A 25,734-nucleotide genomic window follows, 5' to 3' on the forward strand; every position below is an offset into this window, starting at 1 on the left:
CGTCAGGGGGGATCCCCAGGCGTTCCCAGACCAGTCGAGAGACATAGTCTCTCCAACGTGTCCTGGGTCTTCCTGGGGGCCTCCTACTGGAGGGACATGCCCTGAACACCTCACCAGGGAGGCATCCAGGGGGCATCCTAACGAGATGCCCAAGCCACCTCATCTGGCTCCTCTCAACGCGGAGGTCTACGCTGTCTATTGGGCTGGTAAGGTGTCACTAGCTCCTCCAGGTAGGATGGAGCTAGGCCTCTGAGGACCTTGTAGGTCAAAAGAAGGGTTTTAAAAATGATTCTAAATGTAATGGGCAGCCAAAGAAGAGACGCCATTACAGGAATCATGTGACCTCTGTGGTCAATACCTGTCAGAACTCTGGCTGCAGCATTTTGGATCAACTGGAGGCTTCTTAAAGAGTTGTTTGGACACCCTGATAATAAAGAATCACAATAGTCCAGCCTGGAAGGAACAAATGCTGGACTAACTTTTCAGCATCATGGTGGGTCAGCAGCTTCCTGATCTTTGTGATGTTCCTCAGGTGAAAAAAGGCACTTCTAGAGACTAATTTAATGTGTGAGTTGAAGGAGAGATTTTGATCAAAAGTTACTCCTAGATTCCTCACAGAGAGACTAGATGTTAATGAGATACCATCTAGAGTGATCATGTGATCTAATCTATCTCTGAGAAGTTCAGGACCAAACACCATGACCTCAGTTTTTCCTGGGTTATGGAGGAGGACATTTGAAGACATCCAGGACTTTATGTCTTTAAGACAGGTCTGGAGCTTCACTAACTTCTCTGTCTCCTCGGGTTTCATGGATAAATAGAGCTGAGTGTCATCAGCATAACAATGAACATTTATCCCATGCTGCCAAATAATGTTCCCTAAGGGAAGCATGTACAAGGTGAAGAGGATTGGTCCAAGTACAGAACCTTGAGGAACTCCATGGCTAACCCTACTGTATGAGGAGGGAACACCATGGACATGGGCAAACTGGTATCTATCAGATAAGTATGATCTAAACCAGTCTAGTGCTGTCCCTTTAATCCCAATCACATGTTCCAGTCTCTGTAACAGGATGCTGTGATCAACTGGATCAAAAGCAGCACTGAGGTCCAGCAGAACCAGCATAGAGACCAGTCCATGATCTGAAGCTATGAGAAGATCATTAGTGACTTTAAGAAGTGCTGTTTCTGTGCTGTGATGAGCTCTAAAGCCTGACTGAAACATCTCAAACAGGCTGTTCCTCTGCAGGTGCTCCAGTAACTGAGTCACCACCACCTTCTCTAGAACTTTAGAGATAAAAGGAAGGTTCGATATTGGCCTATAGTTTGCTAACACATCAGGATCCAGTGATGGTTTTTTAAGCAACGGCTTAATCACTGCCACCTTGTAGGACCGGGGTACATAACCTGTCAGTCCAACAGTCCAACATTGGAGCCCTTCTTTGAGAGCAGCTTCACAATGCTCGTATCCAATAAACAGTTTGATGAATTTCTTGGCAGGATGTCAGAATATCCCCCCAGTTTTCTGAGACCAGTCTCAATCATCCAGGTCATAGTTATCCAAAAAAGGGCTCTGCGTCCACTGGACGCATCACGTGCACCACCGAGACAATAGAGACTACAACCACCAGACAGAACCTTCCAGACAGAACACTTAGCACCGGCCCAAATCTGCACCATACTGGAACCTGTGTTTGAACACCCACTACCTCCAGTACAGAGAAGGCCTCTACAGGCAGAACCATGGTGGTGCAACGGGCTCACCTGTATCTCCCATAGTTGCCAGTCTACAGTATACTGGGAGAAGGTTGAAACCCGAGCCCGCCATCCTTCACAGGAACCGGCCCAAGCCACTGGTTCAGATATGTGGACGACACCTGGGTCAAGATACAAAGAACTGAAGGCGTTCTCAACCACAGATGATTACGTCACATTCATCTGGCCTTCCTGGACGGTGCAGTTAAGATGGACACAAAGCTCAGCATCGAGGTCCACAGAACACCCACACACAGATCACCACCTCGCATTGGACTCTGTCTGGATTCAGATTCAGATTCAGATCCTTTATTGTCCCACATGGGGAAATTTACAGTGCAACAACAGCAACAGCACGCAGAGAAAAATAAGATAAAATCAAATAGAATATGGAATATACAAAGAGGATGTATATTTACAATAATCCAGATAAATGGATACTCGGCCTCTGTGTACCTGTACATAGTACAGAGGGTGAATACAATATACATATCAGAATATATCATATTCAGATTGTGTTAGCGGTTGTTCTGTTTATTGTGCAGTCTGACAGCAGCCGGCAGGAAAGATCTACGATACCTCTCCTTCACACAGCGAGGGTGGAGCAGCCGCTCACTGAAGGAGCTGCCCAGTGCTGTCAGGGTGTCCTGTAGGGGGGGGACGTGTTGTCCAACATGGAGGACAGCTTAGCCATCATCCTCCCGTTTCCCACCACCTCCACTGAGTCCAGGGGACATCCCAGGACAGAGCTGGCCCTCCTTACCAGTCTGTCCATCCTCCTCCTGTCCCTGTCCAGGGGACATCCCAGGACAGAGCTGGCCCTCCTCACCAGTCTGTCCATCCTCTTCCTGTCCCTGTCCAGGGGACATCCCAGGACAGAGCTGGCCCTCCTCACCAGTCTGTCCATCCTCTTCCTGTCCCTGTCCGTGATGCTACTGGACCAGCAGACTATCCCATAGAAGATGGCTGATCCCACCACAGAGTCATAGAAAGTCCTCAGGAGTGGTCCCTGCACTCCAAAAGACCTCAGCCTCCTGAGCAGGAACAGTCTGCTGTTGCCCTTCTTGACCAGGGCGTCTGTGTTGTGTGTCCAGTCCAGGTTATTGTTCAGGTGAACACCCAGGTACTTGTAGGACTCCACCACGTCAACATCCGTTCCCAGGATGTTCACTGGTGCAGGCGGGGGGTTGTTACGCCTGCGGAGATCCACCACCAGCTCCTTGGTTTTGCCAGCGTTGATCTGGAGGTTGATGGTCTACTACGATAGTCTACTAGTGAATGCAAAACAGGTGCCTGTTTGGAAATGTCCCCAAATCCTATTTTCTTTTTTAATGACATTTTTCTGTGATTCATTACCGATTTACCACACATGTATAGACATATGTGTGTAGCGTGTTGGGGAGGGTCAGTGTGGGAATTTCCATGATCATCTGCAGAATAAACTGACAGAAGTCTCCGTCTGAGATCTTCCACAGCCAAGAGCCTTAGAGTGCTACACGTGTATATGCAATAAGACAGCCTTTGTGCTTACGTTTTTGGAGTTCTACTTCCATCTTGTGGAGGACAGAAGTATAAGAATTGAAATAGTCTCAGTGCCGTTACTTGGGCAGGTTTGATCAGCATTTCTCTCTCTCTCGCTCTCTGTATATGTGTGTATTATATATATATTTATTTATTTTATTATTTATTTAATATGCTATATATATTTATTATAGTGTGTTATATATATAATTACATTCCAAGAACTTTTGTAATATGTTACAAAACAAGAGACAAAAAAGTTGCGTAAATCAAGGCTGTGTAAAGTTGCAAAACAATCCGACTTCAGATCGGATATAAAGGTAAACTTCAACATAAAGGTAAAAGACAAGCGGCAATTGGAACACTTTAAAATATTTTCACAAATTCACCAATAGAGTCGTTTCTCTATTCTAATTGTTTTTCAGAAAAATGTGTAGTTAGACGAGTTTTCTGCGTTATCATTCTAAAAGGAGACATAGAAAAGCGTTTTTTATTAGAAATTTAGACCGGATATCAAGTACTGTAGTTTACTTTATCACGTTTGTTTTTTTGGCACCTGAACTGAGAGCTAAGCTAATGCTTGTCTTATTTTGAAGGTGTCACCGGAAGTCGAGTGTACCGGAGTCGCGCGCTTTTCGCTGGTCCAAGGAAGCACCTTCAGAGTTGGCGACAAGATGGCGGCGTTACGAGTCGTGGTGCTGTCGGGAAACGGCAGAGCTCTTCTGAGCACATCTAAAACTACCAAGACCCTGACGGTATGTCGCCGTTTGAGTCTCCGTTCTTACAGCCTTAAAGACCTGTCGTGGCAGCCGCTTGCTTTGCTGTGCGGGTGTGCGGACAGCGTGCTAACGTTAGCCTGGTTGTTTTGAATGGGGCGACACAAGGTCAACCGGCTTCCGAATTTTCTTTGCATGTTGCCGACAAAAGCGACCTTGATTTTGGGAATAATCTGTCTCTGGAGAATAGCTCCAACAAATTATCGGATACATTTGATTCCTAAATCTCGCTGGCAACCTCAGTGTCTCGCTGGCTAGCCGGCTAGGCTAACACATGATGTGTAAAAGTCGTGACAGAAAAAAGGCAACATCTTGGACATTTGGCAGACAAGCGCCGGTACCAAGCGGACAAATGCACTATGGTGACATCCGGCAACGCTCGTTTTGCATCAATGCCTCCTAAATGTGCAGGATATGGGTCTTAAACTCGGTAGGTAGCATGCTAAAGTTGTGTCAAGGACTGGGAGGACATCTGACTGCGAAGGAAGCCTCCATCAACTGGACTTCCTGGACCCATAAACGCTCAGGTGGACCGGCTCCTGATAGACCGGTTGACACTGTCCCTTCACCCAATGTCCTCTTTTTTGGGGGGATTTTTAGGCACCTGCTTGGACATCACCGTGCTAATTTGAATCAGGAGAGTAAACCTGCTGAAATGATTGTCTCGTTCCCTTCTTGGGCAGGCCAAGATGTCCTTTGCCACCCTGCCTCGGAGCAAGAAGATTGCCCTGTCAACGCTGGGTGTCGTCACTGCTGGTGGGGCAGGCCTGGCACTGATGCTGCACCAGTCTGTAAAGGCATCTGACCTGGAGCTTCACCCCCCTAGTTTCCCCTGGAGCCACGCTGGACCTCTGTCCTCCCTGGACCACGCCAGGTTTGATTTGCCAACTCTGTGTATGTGCCCATGTATATACGTGTGCTTATAATAACGATGTGTCCCACCTGTTGCAGTGTTCGCCGCGGTTACCAGGTGTACAAGCAGGTGTGCGCATCCTGTCACAGTATGGACTACCTGGCCTTCAGAAACCTGGTGGGGGTGTCTCACACGGAGGCTGAAGCCAAGACTCTGGCTGAGGAGGTGAGGTCGTTCAGGAGACTGGGGATTAGGAATCGGGTTGCAAATAAGATGGTGATGTTTAGGAACTGGTTCCCAACCTCCAGCCAACCGTTCCCGTGCAGTCCGCCTCAACAATGGCCCCAGAGGGGCCTCGGCGGGGTCCGTTACAGGCCGGGCAGACGGGTGCTTTATCAGCTCTGAGAAGGATTTCAGATCCCGCCAAATATGTGACTTTTTTAAAATCCTAGAGAAAGAAAGTGAGTGATTATTCAATTAACTGCAAAAACACGAAGCGGAACTGAAGCTTGTAGGAACGAGTTGGACACGCGTTCTTTTGCCCCCGAGCGTCCTGCTGCCGAATCCTCTCTGCACAGTGATTTGCAGGTTTCTTGTGGGGTTCTGATGATGTGTGTTACACGTGCGTGCAGATCGAGGTGGTCGACGGTCCAGATGAGAAAGGAGAAATGTTCACTCGGCCGGGAAAGCTGTCGGACTATTTCCCAAAGCCGTACCCCAACCCAGAAGCTGCCCGGGATGCCAACAATGGCGCTCTGCCTCCAGACCTGAGTTACATCGTCAACGCCAGGTACCTAGCCCTAGCCCTAGCCCTAGCCCTAGCACCCCAGTGCTTGGAGCCTCCTGTGACACCCTGCTTGTGCTGCCCCCTCAGACACGGAGGGGAGGATTACGTGTTCAGCCTTCTGACGGGATACTGCGACCCTCCAGCAGGCGTGACCGTGAGAGAGGGGCTCTATTACAACCCCTACTTCCCCGGACAGTCCGTCGCCATGGCTCCCCCCATCTACAATGAAGTGCTGGAGTTCGATGACGGTGAGGAGCAGGACAAATTTGATCCTCCAAAATGACAACCAAGGAATGAAGTTTACTCCGCCAGACGTCGTTTATCAAATGGTTTTAATTGTACCGTCACACCTGAAATCTGATCTAAATAACAGCTCAGCCAGATCAGGGCTGTTGAGGACGTTTTATATCAGGTTATGACAGTTAGGTGAGAATTTGTCTAAGCTGTTAGCTCGTCTTGGTTAGCTTACGTTAGCACCGTTAACAAACTACAAAGTGTTTGTAGTGATCGAGCGAATCTGGGCTCAGGGGTCAAGGGTCCGAGGCTTTAAGAACAGCGTTGTCGTCTACAGTCCATAATATCAATCGGTGCAGCGACTCCAGACCTCCAGCAGGGGCGAGCAAATCCAGTCCTCAGGCGCCAAGCCGGGATTTGTGTCCTACTAGGCTGACAAAGCGTTCTCCCTGGTCCCACTCCCCTCGGTGAAAGCGTTGCCTACCTGGTAGGACCTAAAACCCAGAACTGGAGACCTGGATTTGCTGACCCTGTTCCACAGGGTTCTCTGTACACTGGGGGCAAGAATCCTAATGTTCTTTACATGCAAATGCATTTTAAAGAACGATTGGGCTGCGGTCAATAAGGTAGGCTACATTTGTGGGTGGGGTGCAGAATTGAAGGATGTTGACAAACCCCTGGATGCCCCTCTGCCCACCTGTACCCACCGCTACCCACCTGAACCCTCCTCTACCCACCTGAACCCACTTGTACCCACCTCTACCCACCCGTAACCCCCTGAACCCACCTCTACCCACTTGTACCCACCTCTATCCACCTGAACCCACCTCTACCCACCTGTAACCCCCCTCTACCCACCTGTAACCCCCCGAACCCACCTCTACCCACCTGTACCCCCCTGAACCCACCTCTACCCACCTGAACACCCACCTCTACCCACTTGAACCCACCTCTACCTACCTGTAACCCCCCTCTACCCACCTGAACCCACCTCTACCCACCCGTAACCCCCTGAACCCACCTCTACCCACCTGTAACCCACCTCTACCCACCCGTAACCCCCTGAACCCACCTCTACCCACCTGTAACCCCCCTCTACCCACCTGAACCCACCTCTACCCACCTGTCCCCACCTGAACCCGGGTTGTGTGTTGAGCTCGGATGTCTTGCACTAATGGATTTTGTGACCTTGTTGCTACAGGAACTCCTGCTACTATGAGTCAAGTAGCCAAGGATGTGTGCACCTTCCTGAGATGGGCCGCTGAGCCAGAGCATGACCAACGCAAGCGCATGGGACTGAAGGTACACGAGCAGGATCCCCAGGCCGCCGGCTGTTGGGGTGTGAAGTGGGAGACGTTGAGCTGATGGTCTGTCTTCTTGTGTTGGCAGTTGTTGATCGGCACCGCCGTCCTCACCCCGCTGATCTACTACATGAAGAGGCACCGGTGGTCGGTGCTGAAGAGCAGGAAAATTGCCTACAGGCCTCCAAAGTAAAGAGAACGCAACACAACACAGCCAGAGTTAAAGGCCGGCCAGAGAGGGTCTGACCCAGCGACCCCACACTGCTGTCAAATCACAATACAAACTTTTACCAACCGACGCATCTTTCTGCTTTACACGCACGGAGAGCTTTTAGTTACGGGGGTGTCGGGATCAAGGCGGGGCCATTTTCTGGCAGAGCACTCACCTTCTGGCAGCAGCTCAACCACGCCAGTACCAGGACATGGCTCTTCCTCGGAGATTCGTACGTCCACGTGTATCGATCCATCCTCCCCTTCCACTCTCGAGTGTGTTGTACTATACAAAATAAATTATTGAAAACCAACCGTGTGACAAGCTGCTTCTTTCAGAAAGCACCCACAGAAAGAAATCAGGATTAACCATGAGACCTTCCAGACGACCACCTCTTGTCCCACCTTATTTGAGACACTTTTCGATAAACCTGTGAAGACAGCTGGGTTTGGGTTACGCAAATTGTATTATTTTTGATTTCATGGAGCCTCTATGAGGCCTTGGGATGCCTCATTTTGGTAACTAGGCTGGGAAGCGCAGGGTTCCTGGTTCCAGCCCCAGGGCAGACAATAACACCGAAGGTGTCACGGCACCGCCAAGGTACCCTTGAGCAAGGTACCAAAGCCCAAACATGCATATTTAGGGCCCTGCCATGAACTGGTGGACCCATCCAAGGGGGGACCGGCCCCGTGACCCCGAGAGGGGTGAAGCGGTTAAGAAGAGGGGACCTCCATGGACATGGACTAAGGTGTGAGTGTGTGTGTGTGTGTGTGTTAAATAAATAAGGGTGCTGTGGGTTTAAAACTGCTTCATTAGGACTTAATCCGGTTCTGAAAGGCCTTTTCCTCCCCAGCCTGCATTCAGATTCATCAGCATCACAACACACAGATTAGGGCATTAGCATAATCATTAGGCTAATGCCGTTAATGGTTCCCATCGTAGTATTAATAATACTGTATTATTAGTCGTGGGATTTGGAAATCAGAGAATCTGTTTGGGTCAGATTCTCCGTCGGCCACGGAGAAAATGGGCCGTTATGTTTTGTGGTTGCGCCACTTTTGTGGAAGTTCTAAGAGGATCTTCCTGCTGGTTTCACGATGCTTCACCTGAAGCTCAGCCAGTCGGGACAAAACGTCAAGACTGGGAAACAAACAAAGAAAAACCTTGTTTTTCTTTTCTTTTCTGAACTCAATGCAGATGCGTCCCTCATGAAGCCTCAGGGGATCTCATTCCCATGGAAGAGACGCCTCCTAATTCTAATTGGCTGGCAGACTAAATCCTCTGCTCCCATTTAAACCAGCAGCCAGGAGGCTGCACCCCAGTGGCTTCTCATCAGGGCAAACTATCAATTTAGCTTTACAGCAGCTCTGCGTAGCGTTAGCTGGCAGCAGAATCCCACCTCTGGACTGGTGTGTTGAGGCTAGGATGGGATCCAGCCCTGTCCGCGGGCCCCTGGAGGGACCCGGAGACCACAGCCAGTTCCACCGACCTTGGACGGGCCAGACGAAAGGTACTTTTATCGAGGCGATTTGTTTCTGTTGTTATGTTGTCTTGTTTCTACAGTTATTTTATAGTCCTTTATAGAGGGGGGGGGAGTCACTGGAAAATGGGAAATGTTTCCATATTCCATGTTTCAGTTTGGGGGACGCTGCGGCCCAGGTCGAGGGTGGACAGGGCAGATTTTAGGGTGTCAGAATTTGTGAAATTGCTGCGTATTTCCTCTGAATGCAGCGATGGCCGCAGAGAAGCAGAGCGGCAACAGCTCGTGCTCTCCACAGAGGGAACCGGCGCCACGTTTACCATGGTGCCTGGGACGGAGACCACGGACCGCCTTCACCAGGTGCCAGGTGACCAGTCCATCAAGCAGGTTAACCTACGGGGACCCATCAATCAGCCAGACCTCACAGCCAACCCTCCCCCTCCTCCTCCTCCTCCCCCTGCCTCTCCCCCTCCTCCTCCTCCTCCTCCCCTCCCCCTGCCTCTCGTCCTCCTCCTCCCCCTCCTCCTCCCCCTGCCTCTCCCCCTCCTCCCCCTCCTCCTCCCCCTGCCTCTCCTCCTCCTCCTCCTCCTCCCCCTGCCTCTCCTCCTCCTCTTCGTCGTCCCCCTCCTCCTCCCCCTCCTCCTCCCCCTGCCTCTCCTCCTCCTCTTCGTCGTCCCCCTCCTCCTCCCCCTCCTCCTCTTCATCCTCCCCTCCTGCTTCTCCTGCTACTCCTCCTCCCAACCCTCCCCCCTCCTCCTCCTCTTCTTCTTCTTCAGGTGAATCTGCTGGAGTCAGTATTCCAAGTAAACAGTTATCCTGGGATCAGGCTGAGGGAACACCTGGCAAAAAAGCTGGACCTGGAAGAGGACAGGATACAGGTAACACACACACACACACACACACACACACACACACACACACACACTCCTGGGTCCCACATAACCCATCTGAGCATAGAGCCGGAACCCTTCCTAATCACACATAAACTCTGGGTTTCTGCTCTGGCAGATCTGGTTTCAGAATCGACGGGCCAAGTTTCGCCGATCGTTCAGAGAAAGCAGTTTGCAGCTAATTCAGTCTGCGGTGGTCAGGCAGGAGGACGTGAAGCGTCTGACAGCCCAGAGAGATACACCTGTGGTCAGGCAGGAGGACGTGGAGCGTCTGACAGCCCAGTGAGATACACCTGTGGTCAGGCATGAGGACGTGGAGCGTCTGACAGCCCAGAGAGATACGCCTGTGGTCAGGCAGGAGGACGTGGAGCGTCTGACAGCCCAGTGAGATACGCCTGCGGTCAGGCAGGAGGACGTGGAGCGTCTGACAGCCCAGTGAGATACGCCTGTGGTCAGGCAGGAGGACGTGGAGCGTCTGACAGCCCAGTGAGATACGCCTGTGGTCAGGCAGGAGGACGTGGAGCGTCTGACAGCCCAGTGAGATACGCCTGTGGTCAGGCAGGAGGACGTGGAGCGTCTGACAGCCCAGTGAGATACGCCTGTGGTCAGGCATGAGGACGTGGAGCGTCTGACAGCCCAGTGAGATACGCCTGCGGTCAGGCAGGAGGACGTGGAGCGTCTGACAGCCCAGTGAGATACGCCTGCGGTCAGGCAGGAGGACGTGGAGCGTCTGACAGCCCAGTGAGATACGCCTGTGGTCAGGCAGGAGGACGTGGAGCGTCTGACAGCCCAGTGAGATACGCCTGTGGTCAGGCAGGAGGACGTGGAGCGTCTGACAGCCCAGAGAGATACGCCTGTGGTCAGGCATGAGGACGTGGAGCGTCTGACAGCCCAGAGAGATACGCCTGCGGTCAGGCATGAGGACGTGGAGCGTCTGACAGCCCAGAGAGATACGCCTGCGGACAGGCAGGAGGACGTGGAGCGTCTGACAGCCCAGTGAGATACACCTGCGGTCAGGCAGGAGGACGTGGAGCGTCTGACAGCCCAGTGAGATACGTCTGCGGTCAGGCAGGAGGACGTGGAGCGTCTGACAGCCCGGTGAGATACGCCTGTGGTCAGGCATGAGGACGTGGAGCGTCTGACAGCCCAGTGAGATACGCCTGTGGTCAGGCAGGAGGACGTGGAGCGTCTGACAGCCCAGTGAGATACGCCTGTGGTCAGGCATGAGGACGTGGAGCGTCTGACAGCCCAGTGAGATACGCCTGTGGTCAGGCATGAGGACGTGGAGCGTCTGACAGCCCAGTGAGATACGCCTGTGGTCAGGCAGGAGGACGTGGAGCGTCTGACAGCCCGGTGAGATACACCTGTGGTCAGGCAGGAGGACGTGGAGCGTCTGACAGCCCGGTGAGATACACCTGTGGTCAGGCAGGAGGACGTGGAGCGTCTGACAGCCCGGTGAGATACACCTGTGGTCAGGCAGGAGGACGTGGAGCGTCTGACAGCCCGGTGAGATACACCTGTGGTCAGGCAGGAGGACGTGGAGCGTCTGACAGCCCGGTGAGATACACCTGTGTCCTGGAGTCTCCATTCTTCTTTACTCTGCACAAGCAAGGAAGCTTTTCCTCTTCTGTTGCTTTGCTCATCGAGTTGAGGTCACATCAAGCCAAGCCTGTCACTGTTAAAGATAGATCACGTGTTCCACTAAACTAACAGTCTTACGTCCAATATTGTTGTAAACATGTCTGGATTTTTCTGATTCTTTTGGTCTCTAAATACAGTGGTCTGACTTCAATGTTTTAAAAATATAAAGAAAATGTCTACAATAAGTGGTTGGAGGGGAGAAAAAGTCTACAAAAAACCATCTCTATGGTAACCAGCATGTTTTTATTAATGCAGAGCTGTAAAATTGCAAGTTTTGCCTGAATTGGAAATCTGAATAATTCGAATAAAATGATCCTAAATCAGGATAAGGAAGAACTTTATTGCCAAGTATGTTTTTACACATACAAGGAATTTGACTCGGTGTTTGTTGTGTGCAGCGCTGACAAAATGACAGTAATACAGTAAAATAAGAATAAAGATAAGGAAAAAATAAGCATATTTACAATACAATAAGCACTAAGCATATTTAAGGAAGGGAAAGTGTCTTGTGTAGGGTGATGGTGGTGCGGTGGAGGAGAGGGCTGCTATACTGCAGCGGCCCATAGAGTCTCTTACTCAGGGAGGGGCGGGGGCAGGTGAGGATGGACTCCATCACCAGCGTACCAGATGGAGGTGAGGATGGACTCCATCACCAGCGTACCTGATGGAGGTGAGGATGGACTCCATCACCAGCGTACCTGATGGTGCTGGAGGTGAGGATGGACTCCATCACCAGCGTACCTGATGGAGGTGAGGATGGACTCCATCACCAGCGTACCTGATGGTGCTGGAGGTGAGGATGGACTCCATCACCAGCGTACCTGATGGTGCTGGAGGTGAGGATGGACTCCATCACCAGCGTACCAGATGGAGGTGAGGATGGACTCAATCACCAGCGTACCTGATGGAGGTGAGGATGGACTCCATCACCAGCGTACCTGATGGAGGTGAGGATGGACTCAATCACCAGCGTACCTGATGGAGGTGAGGATGGACTCAATCACCAGCGTACCTGATGGTGCTGGAGGTGAGGATGGACTCCATCACCAGCGTACCTGATGGAGGTGAGGATGGACTCCATCACCAGCGTACCTGATGGAGGTGAGGATGGACTCCATCACCAGCGTACCAGATGGAGGTGAGGATGGACTCCATCACCAGCGTACCTGATGGAGGTGAGGATGGACTCAATCACCAGCGTACCAGATGGAGGTGAGGATGGACTCAATCACCAGCGTACCTGATGGAGGTGAGGATGGACTCCATCACCAGCGTACCAGATGGTGCTGGAGGTGAGGATGGACTCCATCACCAGCGTACCAGATGGTGCTGGAGGTGAGGATGGACTCCATCACCAGCGTACCAGATGGTGCTGGAGGTCAGGATGGACTCCATCACCAGCGTACCTGATGGAGGTGAGGATGGACTCAATCACCAGCGTACCAGATGGTGCTGGAGGTCAGGATGGACTCCATGATGCAGGTGTGGACGGAGCAATGACGGAGCAGATTGAATTTAATTAAAGAACAATCATGTCAAGGGAGGGTCAACTGACTACTTATCGTTACTACACTTGCTAGGAGACTAGCAAGTATAACTGACTACTTATCGTTTTTACTCTTACTAAAAATTATGCTATCGCTAGCTTCTAAACTAACTGTAACAGAAATCAGAAACGTATAGAAAAAAGCAAACACAATTCTCTGTGTTCACTGTGTTGAGCAGCAGATTGTTTTCTGTGCCCCAGCTCGCCAGGTTAAATAAGCTGAAATCATTTCTGAGGCAATAATAAATTGAATGCCCATTTTCTTGCGTCACTATATCATTTTAGTCCAAATTTAAATCTATTTTCGTACTAATATCGTGATTCTACTATGTTGTTCCAGAACTATACCCCGTTTCCTCCTCATGGTTTGGGTATATGCTAAGAATATAATGTAAATATGCTCTCATCGTGGCAAAATTAGAGAAAAATTAGGATTTAGATGTGATTCTTGTGAAAACAACACATGCAGACATGAGTGCTCGACCACCGAGGCAGAACAAAGTTTAAATAAATGAAGAAGGGCGAAAATAATTGATCAATCAATTCAAAACAGGTCTCCTACTCCGCTCGAAGCCATATAACATGAATAAAAAGGAACGTAAAGTAAATAAAAAGGAAAATACGATAAATTACGCGGCCGGTGCTGATTGGCTGAGCGTGACCCGGAAGTGAATGTGAGCGATCGGTGCGTGTCAGTCGTGCCGGAATCCGGAGTTCGGTTTGGTTTGTATCGGTGTATTTCGCTTCTGCCTCACGACATGGATACTTTTAGCAAACTGAAACAGTTTGACGCTTATCCCAAAACTCTGGAGGATTTTAGGGTGAAGACATGGGGCGGTGCGACCGGTGAGAGACTTAAATGTGGCGGCGAGCCGCAGCTATTCATTCCACAGCCCGTTAGCCGCTCAGGCTAGCCACCAGGCTAACCGAGGCAATGCTGTCTCCAAACTGCCAAAATGGGTCAAATTACAGGCTTGTGGTGTAAAACACAACTCTGAACCATCACCAAAATGATCCATTTGATTTTCAAAAGCAGGGTTACCTGTTGCTAAACCTGTTAGTGCAGCACAAGCAGTGGTTTGGAGGCATTTCTGTTCCAGAAACTAATCTAAAAACATGCCAACCCGATAATTAATGGGTTAATTAAAGGGTTAATGCTACAGCTATTTTGACTTGGGGGGTTGGAAAGGTCCATCAGGGAAATATTTGCTGGTGATTTTCTGATACAGGAATGAAGTTGAGAACAAACTCCAAAGACAGTGACGATCATTTCCCTTTAAAATGAGGAGAAATGCATATTATTGACTATTCATGATGTAGCATAAAGGCGTGAGCCCACAGCCAACCTCCCATTGGATCAAATCTTGAATATTTGCAAGTGGTTTAGTTGTGGAAGAGATGAAATCCATTCATGTGAAACCGTCGCTGTCTGCGATTTTTATGTAATATAATATAAATCGTGTTGGTTGCACGCGTGTCATAGATGTTCGGTGCTTTCCCAGCGTGCCCATTGAACAACAATCCTGGAAAAGTCCTGTATTTTCTCCCAGAAGATGATTTTTGTGACTGTTTGTGGTGTGTGTCTGCAGTGACCATCATCAGCGGCGTCCTCATGCTGATCCTGTTTGTTTCTGAGCTGCAGTATTATCTCACCAAGGAGGTGAGCTCCTGCCTAGGCCCACATTTCTTCAGGGCCATGAGGCCTGATATCGACAGATTCTTGAAGTTGTGAACATTTTTTAGTGCCCTAACTGTGGCGTTAATAATGTCTACTAAATATGTGCGTCTGCTGCTCGCAGGTTCATCCTGAGCTGTACGTCGACACGTCCCGGGGAGACAAACTGAAGATCAACATCAACATTGTCTTCCCACACATGCCGTGTGTCTGTGCGTAGCGCCGCCGTTGCTGAGAGCCAGCACCCGCGCTCGGCAACGTCTGTCGTGACTCTTTCCGCTGCCGTTTCAGATCTGAGCATCGACGCCATGGACGTGGCCGGTGAGCAGCAGCTGGATGTCGAGCACAACCTTTTCAAGCAGCGGCTGGATAAAAACCTCCAACCTGTGAGCACCGAAGCAGAGAAACACGGTGAATATCCCGAGCGTAGCGTAAAACCGACCTCCTAAAGAACATCTGCTTCAGGCGCGATGCCACACAGCTCCGATGCTTTTATTTTGAAGGCCAGAGCTTGTTAGCTGTGAACGCTTCAGGTAACCAAACCTCAGGAAATATTCAAGAAAGATCGGCTGCTAAAAAACGGGCACAGATGGTAGAATTCTGAGAAGATCGAGGAACATGGTGGCGTTTCGCCACCGCCGGCCACCGACGCTTTAAAAGTCATGAGAGTCGCCATCGTCTAAACTGGAGAAGATGAAGGCGTGGATATTCCTCAGATTAGATGGATCCACAGTAGGAGCAGAGAACTTTAGACTAGTGGCCATGGGGACCAAGGCTGATGGGACGTTAAGTCCTGAGCTGGGTTATTGGGTTAGCCATCCCATAATTGTGGTTGATGTGTGTTTCTGGTGCAGAACTGGGTGGAGAGGACGATGTCCCCGTATTTGATCCCAGTACGCTGGACCCAGAGAGATGTGAGAGCTGCTACGGGGCAGAGACGGACGACCTCAAGTAAGACAGCAGCGCTCCCCTGGCCCGGCGCCATGGGCGCCGGCAGGTGCCGATTCTTTCTGATTCTGTTACCGAGTCTCTGAAATGGCGTTAAAGAGGTTAATAGCAACACAAACAACAAGTCAGCATCGTTTTCTACTGTTTTTTCTTCTCATTTTCATTCAGGATTTCTCATGAGATGCTTGAAACGTGTCCCTCTGTCCTCCTTCCTCTTGTTTGGCAGCAGTTTTTGCTTTGGTTTGATTGATTTGAGACGTAGATTCTAGTATTTAAAAACAAGTGGAATGGAACCCCCCCCCCCCACAAAGGTGCCAACTTTGGGGTTTAGGGTTAAAAAAGCTGAGCAGAAAACCTCTGGTTGCACGGCTCCTATTGTAGCAGGTGTTGACCAGAGTCAACCAGACGTTCGCCTCGTATTTACTGCAGCTCAAAGGAATCAGAAGTACAGTCAGAAGAAATCAGGCGGTCAGCCGGTCCACTGGAACAGAAGTCGCCGTGGTACCTGAACCAACTGTGCCATCCCATCTCATATCTTGTGTGTAGGCCCCAGATAATGGAAACCTCTAAGAGGTCAGAAGTCTGCCCTAAAAGTCAGGAGAGAATGGACCTGACCAGCAGGACCGGCACCAGCTGGTCCGGTGCACCTACACTGGGACCTCTACTTACAAATGTCTCTACATGCGAATTTTTCAGGTTACGAAGCGTCTCAACGGGAAAATATTTCCTCTTGTTACGAAGGAAATTTCAGGATACGAAGGTCAAAAATACGCTACCGCTGCTACTCGCAGCTCGCGGAGTTTAGCGAACGCAAACATGCTAGTAGCTGCTCTGCCATTGGCTATCGCCTAGCATCTTCCTTTCATCCCATTGGCTAGGAGGGACGTCAATCTGTACAAGTTTGTGTGTATCCCAGCGTTGCCTTCGTTTCACTTTTATTTATTGTGGGTGTTTGTATGTTTGTCCATTAGATGGCGGTGTTACCACAAGTGTTAACGTTCGTTGCTAATGATGGCTAATGTAAGATTAGCCTGTAATAAAGTTCATTTTGTTCCTGGAGAAGCCTTGCACTGAATTCCTACATTAATTGTGCGCTAATCTAATTGTAACATGTATTTGTTACATGTTTTGATGCATTTTAATGATTTATAAAAAAAATTATGTCCGAATTTTTGGGGGCTTGGAACGGATTAGGGCATTTACATGGAAACGCATCTCTACTTACGTAATTTTCAGGTTAGGAAACAACTTCTGGTACGAATTAAATTCGTAAGTAGAGGTCCCACTGTAGTGATGAGAGACGCAGACCTCAGCATGAGCAGGCAGCACTTAGCTGGTGATCAAATAAGGAGAAGGTTCCGTGTCTAAACCAGGCCGAAGGCCGACATGTGTCACAGCTGGGACGATTAAATCCACTCGTGAGTCGTCATCAGGACTAGAAAGGAACCCTGATATAACCCGTTTGTTCCTCTGCAGGTGCTGCAACTCCTGCGACGACGTGCGCGAGGCGTACCGGCGGCGAGGCTGGGCCTTCAAAAACGCCGACACTATTGAGCAGTGTAAGAGGGAGGGCTTCACCCAGAAGATGCAGGAGCAGAAGAACGAAGGCTGCCAGGTCTACGGCGTCCTGGAGGTCAACAAGGTGGAGGCAGCCGCTTTGTCTTGTCTGGAGTCCTGAAAACCCCCCCAAATCATCCGTTGAGCTGTTTCCTGTTGTTTGATCTTCTGGATCTGCCTTCTCTTCCTTAGGTGGCAGGAAATTTTCACTTTGCTCCAGGGAAAAGTTTCCAGCAGTCTCACGTGCACGGTAAGAGCCACTTTTCCTGCCTCGTTGAAACACATCTCTCTTTATGGGATCCCCAGAAGGGATTTAGCTGCATCGCCATGGAAAACGCCTGAAAACACCAACTTTATTCACCTCTTTGCCCTATTAACAGGTCAAATGTGTGCATATATCATATTTTTAAAAGATTACTTTAATTTTTTTATGTTGAGAGTGTTTTTAGAAGCCAAAATGCTACAGAAAATAAGCGGGACGTGTCCGAAATCCTCCAAATATTCCCCGTTTTGTCCTGTATTGTCTGGTATTGTTCATTACCCGCTTCTCTGCCCCTACAAACATCAACACCACCGGACGAGCTCGACCTCCTCCGCCTTCCCTTTGTGTTGCATGGATTCCCCGCCTGTGTCTCGTCTTGGTGTGGACCCGGAGGAGCAAAGGAACCGCGGCGGCAGCAGCTGGCTCAGTTCAGTCCAGCCAATCCTGGCTAACAGCACCTGAGGTTTACTGAGGTTTCCTGAACCCAGGACCACATTAGCCTTGGGTCCAACAGGGGAAAGGTGCGGACTGCAGCCAGGCGCTGCAGCGGTGGCTTTGCTCCTCTGCTCTGGTGTGTTCTATGCTGATGTCACACACCAGCAGCAGAAACCAGAGACGAGCGTCACTGTGGAGGGTTCAGGGCTCCGGGGTGACCAGCACCTTCTGAGCAGTCAGGTGACGGTTTGAAGGCGCGAGCCCCGGCTGACGGAGCGGAGCGTAGCGTAGCGTAGCGTAGCGTAGCGCAGCGCGGGCCTGTTGCTGACGTGCAGTCTCTCCTTGTCTACCACATGCATCACCCCCGTGGCTCGCCTCTCTTCTTTCTGCAGTGCACGCTGTGGAAAGTAAGTGCACCTTTATTTGCAGCTTTACCTGCTAGCGTACCTGTGGCTGACAGCAGTGACTGTGGCCCTGCATGACGTTACACACCAGCGCTGATGCTTCACCCTCATCTGTACAGGCCTCCTGACCTCTGACCTCACACATCTGTTAGGTGTCAGCGCACAGTCCTTTGTGATTGAGGGTTTTAGGGGTCGACGTCCAACAAATCGAGTTGTTTAAGGTTTTCTGGCTCAGCTGGCAGATTAGGACTATGCCAAGCTTATATTTACACCTTTCATTAACAGGGTTAGTCTGCATGGTTTACCTGTGCTGGATATTAAAACCTGAGGCTCATAATAAACTAGTAGTAGATTATGGTATGTTTGCCTGGTTTAGGCACAACTTCAGGAAGGTTCTTGTTCTCTAAGAGAACAAGGGGGTTAAAAGTTGGAGCCACGGCTTCATGGAGCTGGATCAAGTGGACTTTAGCCAAGTATAAACTGCTACTGATCCAAATCCCAGCTCTGGATCTCGTCTGGGGGATCCTCTGCCTGACGTGACCGCAGAGGTTCATCCGGTTCCTGGGGGGCCTGGTTGCTGTCCCTTCATCATCTAGATGTACCTCCCTCTCACTGACATGCTGGAGGAGGACGTTGCAGCAGCAGCAGGTCTGCAGACTCTGCTCAGAGTGAAGCTCTGACCCCTCCACATCTGGTGGGAGCTGCTCCCTTTCTGTGCCCCTCCACATCTGGTGGGAGCTGCTCCCTTTCTGTGCCCCCTCCACATCTGGTGGGAGCTGCTCCCTTTCTGTGCCCCCTCCACATCTGGTGGGAGCTGCCCCCTCCTGTGCCCCTCCACATCTGGTGGGAGCTGCTCCCTTTCTGTGCCCCCTCCACATCTGGTGGGAGCTGCTCCCCTCCTGTGCCCCCTCCACATCTGGTGGGAGCTGCTCCCTTTCTGTGCCCCCTCCACATCTGGTGGGAGCTGCTCCCCTCCTGTGACCCCTCCACATCTGGTGGGAGCTGCTCCCTTCTGTGCCCCCTCCACATCTGGTGGGAGCTGCTCCCCTCCTGTGCCCCCTCCACATCTGGTGGGAGCTGCTCCCCTCCTGTGACCCCTCCACATCTGGTGGGAGCTGCTCCCTTTCTGTGCCCCCTCCACATCTGGTGGGAGCTGCTCCCTTTCTGTGCCCCCTCCACATCTGGTGGGAGCTGCTCCCTTTCTGTGCCCCCTCCACATCTGGTGGGAGCTGCTCCCTTCTGTGACCCCTCCACATCTGGTGGGAGCTGCTCCCTTTCTGTGCCCCCTCCACATCTGGTGGGAGCTGCTCCCCTTCTGTGCCCCCTCCACATCTGGTGGGAGCTGCTCCCCTCCTGTGCCCCCTCCACATCTGGTGGGAGCTGCTCCCCTTCTGTGCCCCCTCCACATCTGGTGGGAGCTGCTCCCCTCCTGTGCCCCCTCCACATCTGGTGGGAGCTGCCCCCTCCTGTGCCCCTCCACATCTGGTGGGAGCTGCTCCCCTCCTGTGACCCCTCCACATCTGGTGGGAGCTGCTCCCCTCCTGTGCCCCCTCCACATCTGGTGGGAGCTGCCCCCTCCTGTGCCCCTCCACATCTGGTGGGAGCTGCTCCCCTCCTGTGCCCCCTCCACATCTGGTGGGAGCTGCTCCCCTCCTGTGCCCCCTCTACATCTGGTGGGAGCTGCTCCCCTCCTGTGCCCCCTCCACATCTGGTGGGAGCTGCTTCCTTCTGTGACCCCTCCACATCTGGTGGGAGCTGCCCCCTCCTGTGCCCCTCCACATCTGGTGGGAGCTGCTCCCTTCTGTGCCCCCTCCACATCTGGTGGGAGCTGCTCCCCTCCTGTGCCCCCTCCACATCTGGTGGGAGCTGCTCCCCTTCTGTGCCCCCTCCACATCTGGTGGGAGCTGCTCCCCTCCTGTGCCCCCTCCACATCTGGTGGGAGCTGCCCCCTTTCTGTGCCCCCTCCACATCTGGTGGGAGCTGCTCCCCTCCTGTGCCCCCTCCACATCTGGTGGGAGCTGCTCCCCTCCTGTGCCCCCTCTACATCTGGTGGGAGCTGCTCCCCTCCTGTGCCCCCTCCACATCTGGTGGGAGCTGCTTCCTTCTGTGACCCCTCCACATCTGGTGGGAGCTGCCCCCTCCTGTGCCCCTCCACATCTGGTGGGAGCTGCTCCCTTCTGTGCCCCCTCCACATCTGGTGGGAGCTGCTCCCCTCCTGTGCCCCCTCCTGTGCCCCCTCCACATCTGGTGGGAGCTGCCCCCTCCTGTGCCCCTCCACATCTGGTGGGAGCTGCTCCCTTCTGTGCCCCCTCCACATCTGGTGGGAGCTGCTCTCCTTCTGTGCCCCCTCCACATCTGGTGGGAGCTGCTCCCCTCCTGTGCCCCCTCCACATCTGGTGGGAGCTGCTCCCTTCTGTGCCCCCTCCACATCTGGTGGGAGCTGCTCCCTTTGCTCGGCGACACTGCCCCCTACTGGCTGGAGGAGCTGCAGTTCCCCCAGCTGCCTCTGAGAAAAGGCTCAAGGACCCAGACAGCCAGGTTAGATGAGGGGTCTGTGCCCCCCCCCAGCTGATGCCTGTCCTGATCTCACCGTTGCTTCCGGACTGAACAGGCTGATGACCCAGAGGTGTGAACGACGTCCCCGTCATGTTTGTGTCGTTACCGGGGAGGAAGTAGCAGGTTTTACAGTAGAACTGCAGAAACCGTCTGATGTCCAAAGCTAACGCGGCATGTTTTGGTTGCAGTTCACGACCTGCAGAGCTTTGGCTTGGACAACGTGAGTGACGCCTCTTTACGCTGGAAAAATGGACGGTGGTGATTGAAGGTGAGCGGAGGAGCTGACGGCTGCCCTTGTTCCTTCTGCAGATCAACATGACCCATCTGATAAGACACCTGTCCTTTGGCCAAGATTACCCAGGACTCATCAACCCGCTGGATGACACCAACATCACAGCACCACAAGGTCAGCCTGGGTCCTGTCGGCTGTGGCGCCACCCACACACACACACACCCCCACACACACACATTATTATCCCAATTTGGTGCAGGTGGTATGAGCAGTGCATTCCTTATTTCTAGCATACAAACCAGAAAGCAAATGCTGGGGTAATGTGACTTTATTGCCAAAGCTAGCCTGTTGGGAGATGGTGCGACAGCACATTAGCTGTAGCGCTGGCCAGAGTCCCGTGTGTCTGCAGCTCCATGAGGGGAGCTCGTTTCTCAGCAGCGGATGCCCATGCCGATGGCCATGAAAGTACCGAACGTGCCCCCGCTCTGCATCATGGTTTTCCCGACTCCCCCCATCAGTTCTCTGCCTCGCATGCCGATCCTGCAAGCAGAAGGTTTCAGCGTTGGATCAAATGATCCGATTCCACTAGGATGGTGTTGGGACGCGACAGCTGGACGGGTCCGTACCTCAGACAGGAGAAGGTGCCGAACATGGCTCCTGCAGCCATCCCCACTGCAAACCCCATCATGAAGCCCATCTTGACCCGGTCAAAACAGCTGGGCTGGGTCTGTCCGTAGGGACCCACAGCGACAGGCATCTGGGGATCAAAGCATCAAAGCACAGGAAGGACGTCTGATAGCTGATACAGTGTCGCGTTGCCATGGCAATCCTCAAGATTAACACAAGATGGACGCGTTGACCGTCGATATCTCTTCACTTTTCCACATTCAAGTGCTGGTTGCTTTGTTTTATGAGCCTCTTTCTTTACACTTCTACCACAAAGGTACTGGGGTAGCTCCAGTGTTTTTAGGATCTTCTCCATACTCGTGATATTTGTGGTTAAAAAGTGGCTTTATTAGCGACCGTGCACCTAACGTGTACACTTGTACTGAGCATCCACGGACTGGTTTTCCATTGCCCTGTTTATCTCCCAGTCACGGACTAACCAGGTTTTATATTCGCCTGACCAACTTCTGACGTCATTAACCACTGACCGTACGCACGTGAGCCTTAATTACGTCCAAAGCTAAGTTAGCCTAAAGCTACGAAGCGCCTCTGTCGCCACCTCTGGCCACCATTTAACCTTCGCTGTGTATTACGCGTCGATAGTTTAAGCATTTAAATAAGCGACCTCCGTAAGCAAAGAGCAAAACTTGAGACCTTGACGGATAACCGCAGGCTTTCGTCGGAGACATTAGCATAAACCGAGGCCTTCGCGATCTTACCGTGTCAGGGATCGGGTAAATGTCGGGTAAATCCTCTCGGTGGAAACACTGGTCGTGTATTTTAGTGCGGCTGCGTTTAAATCTACGTGCGACTAGCAAACATTCATGGCCGGTTACCGGAAATAGAGGAAGCTGGAGGAAAGAGGGGAGACGGACTGCAGGCGCCCGGGAGCGCTGCCCCCAGCGGACGGCGTCGGAACTGCACGCTAACGAATGTGTCTCCCACAGCATCGATGATGTACCAGTATTTCGTGAAAATCGTCCCCACCATCTATGTGAAGACGGACGGAGAGGTGAGCCTAAATGCCCTTCATCCACCCCGATCCGACCGCTTAACTCAAATCTGCCTACAACTTTATCGTCTCTGTTGCAGGTGTTAAAAACAAACCAGTTTTCAGTGACCAGGCACGAGAAAGTGGCCAACGGTCTGATAGGGGACCAGGGGCTGCCGGGGGTGTTTGTCTTGTATGAGTTGTCGCCTATGATGGTTAAATTCACAGAGAAACACAGGTGAGAGACAAAGACAGAGAATCCCGACATCGCAGAGCCGAACGGCTAAATTAGTGACTTTTACGTAGAATAGGCCTGAATTCCTGTGTCTGTCTTTGCCCAGGTCATTCACGCACTTCTTAACGGGGGTCTGTGCCATCATCGGAGGTGTTTTCACAGGTGAGTGTCGCCCGCGGCCCCGTGAAACTGCACGCAGCGGCGCTAACGTGGTGTTGTCGCGCAGTGGCCGGCCTGATCGACTCGCTCATCTACCACTCGGCCAGAGTCATCCAGAAGAAGATCGAGCTGGGCAAGGCTTCCTAACAGAGCCCGGCACCAGGAGGCCGGGCGTCCCATGCTGGAAGAGCGGCCACAGCGCGGGCGCACAGAGGAGGGCCGTCTGCTGCCCCACTGGGAGACAGACAGGTTTTAATCAGGGTCTTGCTTCCTCTGCTTCTCTGTTGTCTACAAACACTGGGGAGGAACTTCTGGACCCTTTTTGATGAATATATGTTGCCAAAAGGAATGAATCTCAATCGAATACAGACTTTTTGTTTCCAAGCTCCTGCTCCTGGAGACCGTTTACAGTCCAGAGCCAAGCACTCCCCACGACAAGGAGCGGGCTGGAGGCCTCCAGGGGGCTTTTGGGGCGGATCGGGAGGCGCTCACATGGTCACGCCAGTATAGCATTGGGTTTACAGCTGCTCCTGAATAATAACGAGTGGATTTCTGGGTGAGGGGGATTATTGAAGCCATTTCTGAGGGTTGATTAATGATGGAGGGATGGGGATGAATGGATGCAGGGTTTTTTCCTCCGGGGGTCTCCGCCTGGCCTCTGGACTGATGTCACACACTCGTCTTTCCCTCTTTTTCCTCTTCCTCTCCCTGGAGTTTGTGTGGAGGGAGGGAGCTCTGTGGCCGGTGTGCCTCCCACAGGCTGCTGCGTTCTGTTCTGGTCGCACCCGGAGCTCAGATTTTACCGAGCCAGTGGACTCCGGAGCAGGTGGTTGAATGAAGGAGGAGATTGGAGGCGACGCTGAATCCTGGGGGTCCAGATGAGCCTGGAGCTGGTTGCTGTGCACCAGGCTTTTACCTGACAGTAGCTGGAGACTCATCCGATGATTATTATAACAAGTCCTTTTCCAGGACGGCCATGTTTGCTGACAGATTCCCTTTAGGGTCTTTTGGGTTTTCAGTCCGGCTTTTTACAAGGTTGTTTGCAGGTCGCCGACCTCTCGTGAGGCGCCTCAACTAATGTGTTTATGGGATGTGATGGTTTTCCTTCTGTCCGTGTCAGCTGGGAGCTTCTGTCAGTGTGTTTCTACCTGGAGGTGTGAGCTTCAGCATCAGGGCCCGGGAGGCCACGCTGCCTCGGAGCAGACGCCTACAGCGTCTCCTGGACCCACGCCGGTGCCGCTGCGATGCTTCACAGGTCCTGTAGCACCCAAACACTTTGGTGGCTGCAAGCCAATCTGAGAGTTTCTTAATGACTTTTTAACATCTCGGTCAGAAGCGTCTGTGTGTGAATGCACCTGTGTCTGTGTGTGAGAGATGTATTTATATTTTGATTGTTCATAAACACAAAAATAAACATCAATTAAACTGGTTTGATCTGTCTCGTTGCTTTAATACGTGTCGCCACTGGGGGGCGCTGCCACCCTTTACACCTCAAGAGCCCGGACTTGAGCCTCTGTGTGTGTGTGAGTGTGTGTTTTCCACCCTGATCTCCATAGTGGGGCCTCAGCACGGAGCAGGATGCTGATTCTCCAAATCCGAGGCCCCCTAACGTGAATCCAAGATCTCTTCTGCCCTCTTGTGGCGAACTGATGCCAATAAATCCTAAAAATGACCCGGTCACCTGGGTTGTGAGTGTCACCTGATCCACCTTTGTGAATGTCTTGTCGTGCGTTTCAACCCAGAGGTTACAATTCCACAGCAAAGTTGATGCTCTACGGAATCTGGCAACGTTCCCGGACCCGTACTTTCCTCTTCCATGGGATCTGAGTTAAGACCGATTTTGTGTGTGATCAACCAACAGAACCTTCCTTTAATACCAACACCATCAGCGCCAGCGTGCAGTGAATTCAGACAGGAAACGGGGACGATTATGTCGGAGCAGCTGAATTTGAGTCACCCGGCCGTCTGAATCAAGTTTATTTAGGAAAACGGGACATTCCAGGCGCACCAAAAAAGATCTCTGGGCATCCGTCTGCTGTTGAATCAGCCTGACTCAGGGGGGGTTGAGCCACTTCCTCAGAGCAAATGAATCACAAAAATGTGGAATTTGCCGGTGCGCTGGCAAATTCCACATGGCTTAAACATGTTTGTTTTGACTCCTGAACACTGGTACAACATTGGACCAACTCCCGCCTGGATCAAACCAATGGATCCGCACCCTCCAGAACCGGGGTCCAGATGGAACCACCCCAGCTATCTCCTGGTAAGAAGGTTCTTACTGGGTTTTCCCTGGGAACTCAAGCCTCCTCCTCCGGTCCACAACCACGAGGAGCGTCTCAGATGACCCCCCCCCCGCCCCGGCTCGGGGGTCATCCCCTCACCCATGACCCTGACAGAGGGACGGGCAGCACCGACACACCTGTGCTGCCTTGCTGGGTGTGAGAGAGGTGGAGAATGAGAACTCTTCCCAGTGCTGTCGGCAGGAGCCCCGGAGGAGCTCCAGATCCCAGTAACGGACCCCAGTCGAGGGTTCACAGCGGCACGCTTGTAAACGGAAAAGCAAGTGTCAACTTTCTGTATGTGTACGTTCTGGTGTCGATGTGTTCCAAATGTTGAGTC

General features: G+C 51.8%; 4 protein-coding genes across 12 annotated transcripts in view; 3 read left to right on the forward strand and 1 right to left on the reverse strand.

The window, feature by feature from the left end:
* The window catches only part of LOC105418562 (WW domain-binding protein 11-like), a 1,118,483-nt gene that overhangs the window by 559,687 nt on the left and 533,062 nt on the right, over window positions 1–25,734 (forward strand). The gene's annotated exons all lie outside the window — the stretch shown is intronic.
* On the forward strand, window positions 3,875–7,751 carry cyc1 (cytochrome c-1). The gene is made up of 7 exons (XM_029826851.1): window positions 3,875–4,031; window positions 4,736–4,926; window positions 5,004–5,130; window positions 5,538–5,695; window positions 5,780–5,940; window positions 7,128–7,228; window positions 7,316–7,751. Exons 1-7 carry the CDS (start codon window positions 3,951–3,953, stop codon window positions 7,418–7,420), a joined length of 924 nt encoding a protein of 307 aa, XP_029682711.1. The 5' UTR covers window positions 3,875–3,950; the 3' UTR covers window positions 7,421–7,751.
* Window positions 13,643–24,544, forward strand: ergic3 (ERGIC and golgi 3). Of its 2 annotated transcripts, XM_029826845.1 has the most exons (14): window positions 13,754–13,841; window positions 14,585–14,655; window positions 14,795–14,882; window positions 14,962–15,081; window positions 15,525–15,621; window positions 17,095–17,260; window positions 17,368–17,425; window positions 18,265–18,279; window positions 21,021–21,052; window positions 21,142–21,238; window positions 22,678–22,742; window positions 22,823–22,959; window positions 23,063–23,118; window positions 23,183–24,544. In XM_029826845.1, exons 1-14 carry the CDS (start codon window positions 13,754–13,756, stop codon window positions 23,260–23,262), a joined length of 1,170 nt encoding a protein of 389 aa, XP_029682705.1. In that variant the 3' UTR covers window positions 23,263–24,544. The 2 variants fall into 2 exon arrangements, with proteins under 2 accessions (XP_029682706.1, XP_029682705.1); XM_029826846.1 differs by lacking the exon at window positions 18,265–18,279 and having other exon boundaries at window positions 13,643–13,841; window positions 23,183–23,268.
* Window positions 21,375–22,604, reverse strand: romo1 (reactive oxygen species modulator 1). Its single transcript, XM_003976702.3, has 3 exons — window positions 22,450–22,604; window positions 21,691–21,821; window positions 21,375–21,604 (listed from the first exon to the last, which is right to left on the reverse strand). The coding sequence occupies exons 2-3, from the start codon at window positions 21,819–21,821 to the stop codon at window positions 21,496–21,498; spliced, it is 240 nt and encodes a 79-aa protein (XP_003976751.1). The 5' UTR covers window positions 22,450–22,604; the 3' UTR covers window positions 21,375–21,495.

The sequence above is a fragment of the Takifugu rubripes genome, chromosome 19 (genome assembly GCF_901000725.2).
Source record: "Takifugu rubripes chromosome 19, fTakRub1.2, whole genome shotgun sequence".
Taxonomy (NCBI): domain Eukaryota; kingdom Metazoa; phylum Chordata; class Actinopteri; order Tetraodontiformes; family Tetraodontidae; genus Takifugu; species Takifugu rubripes.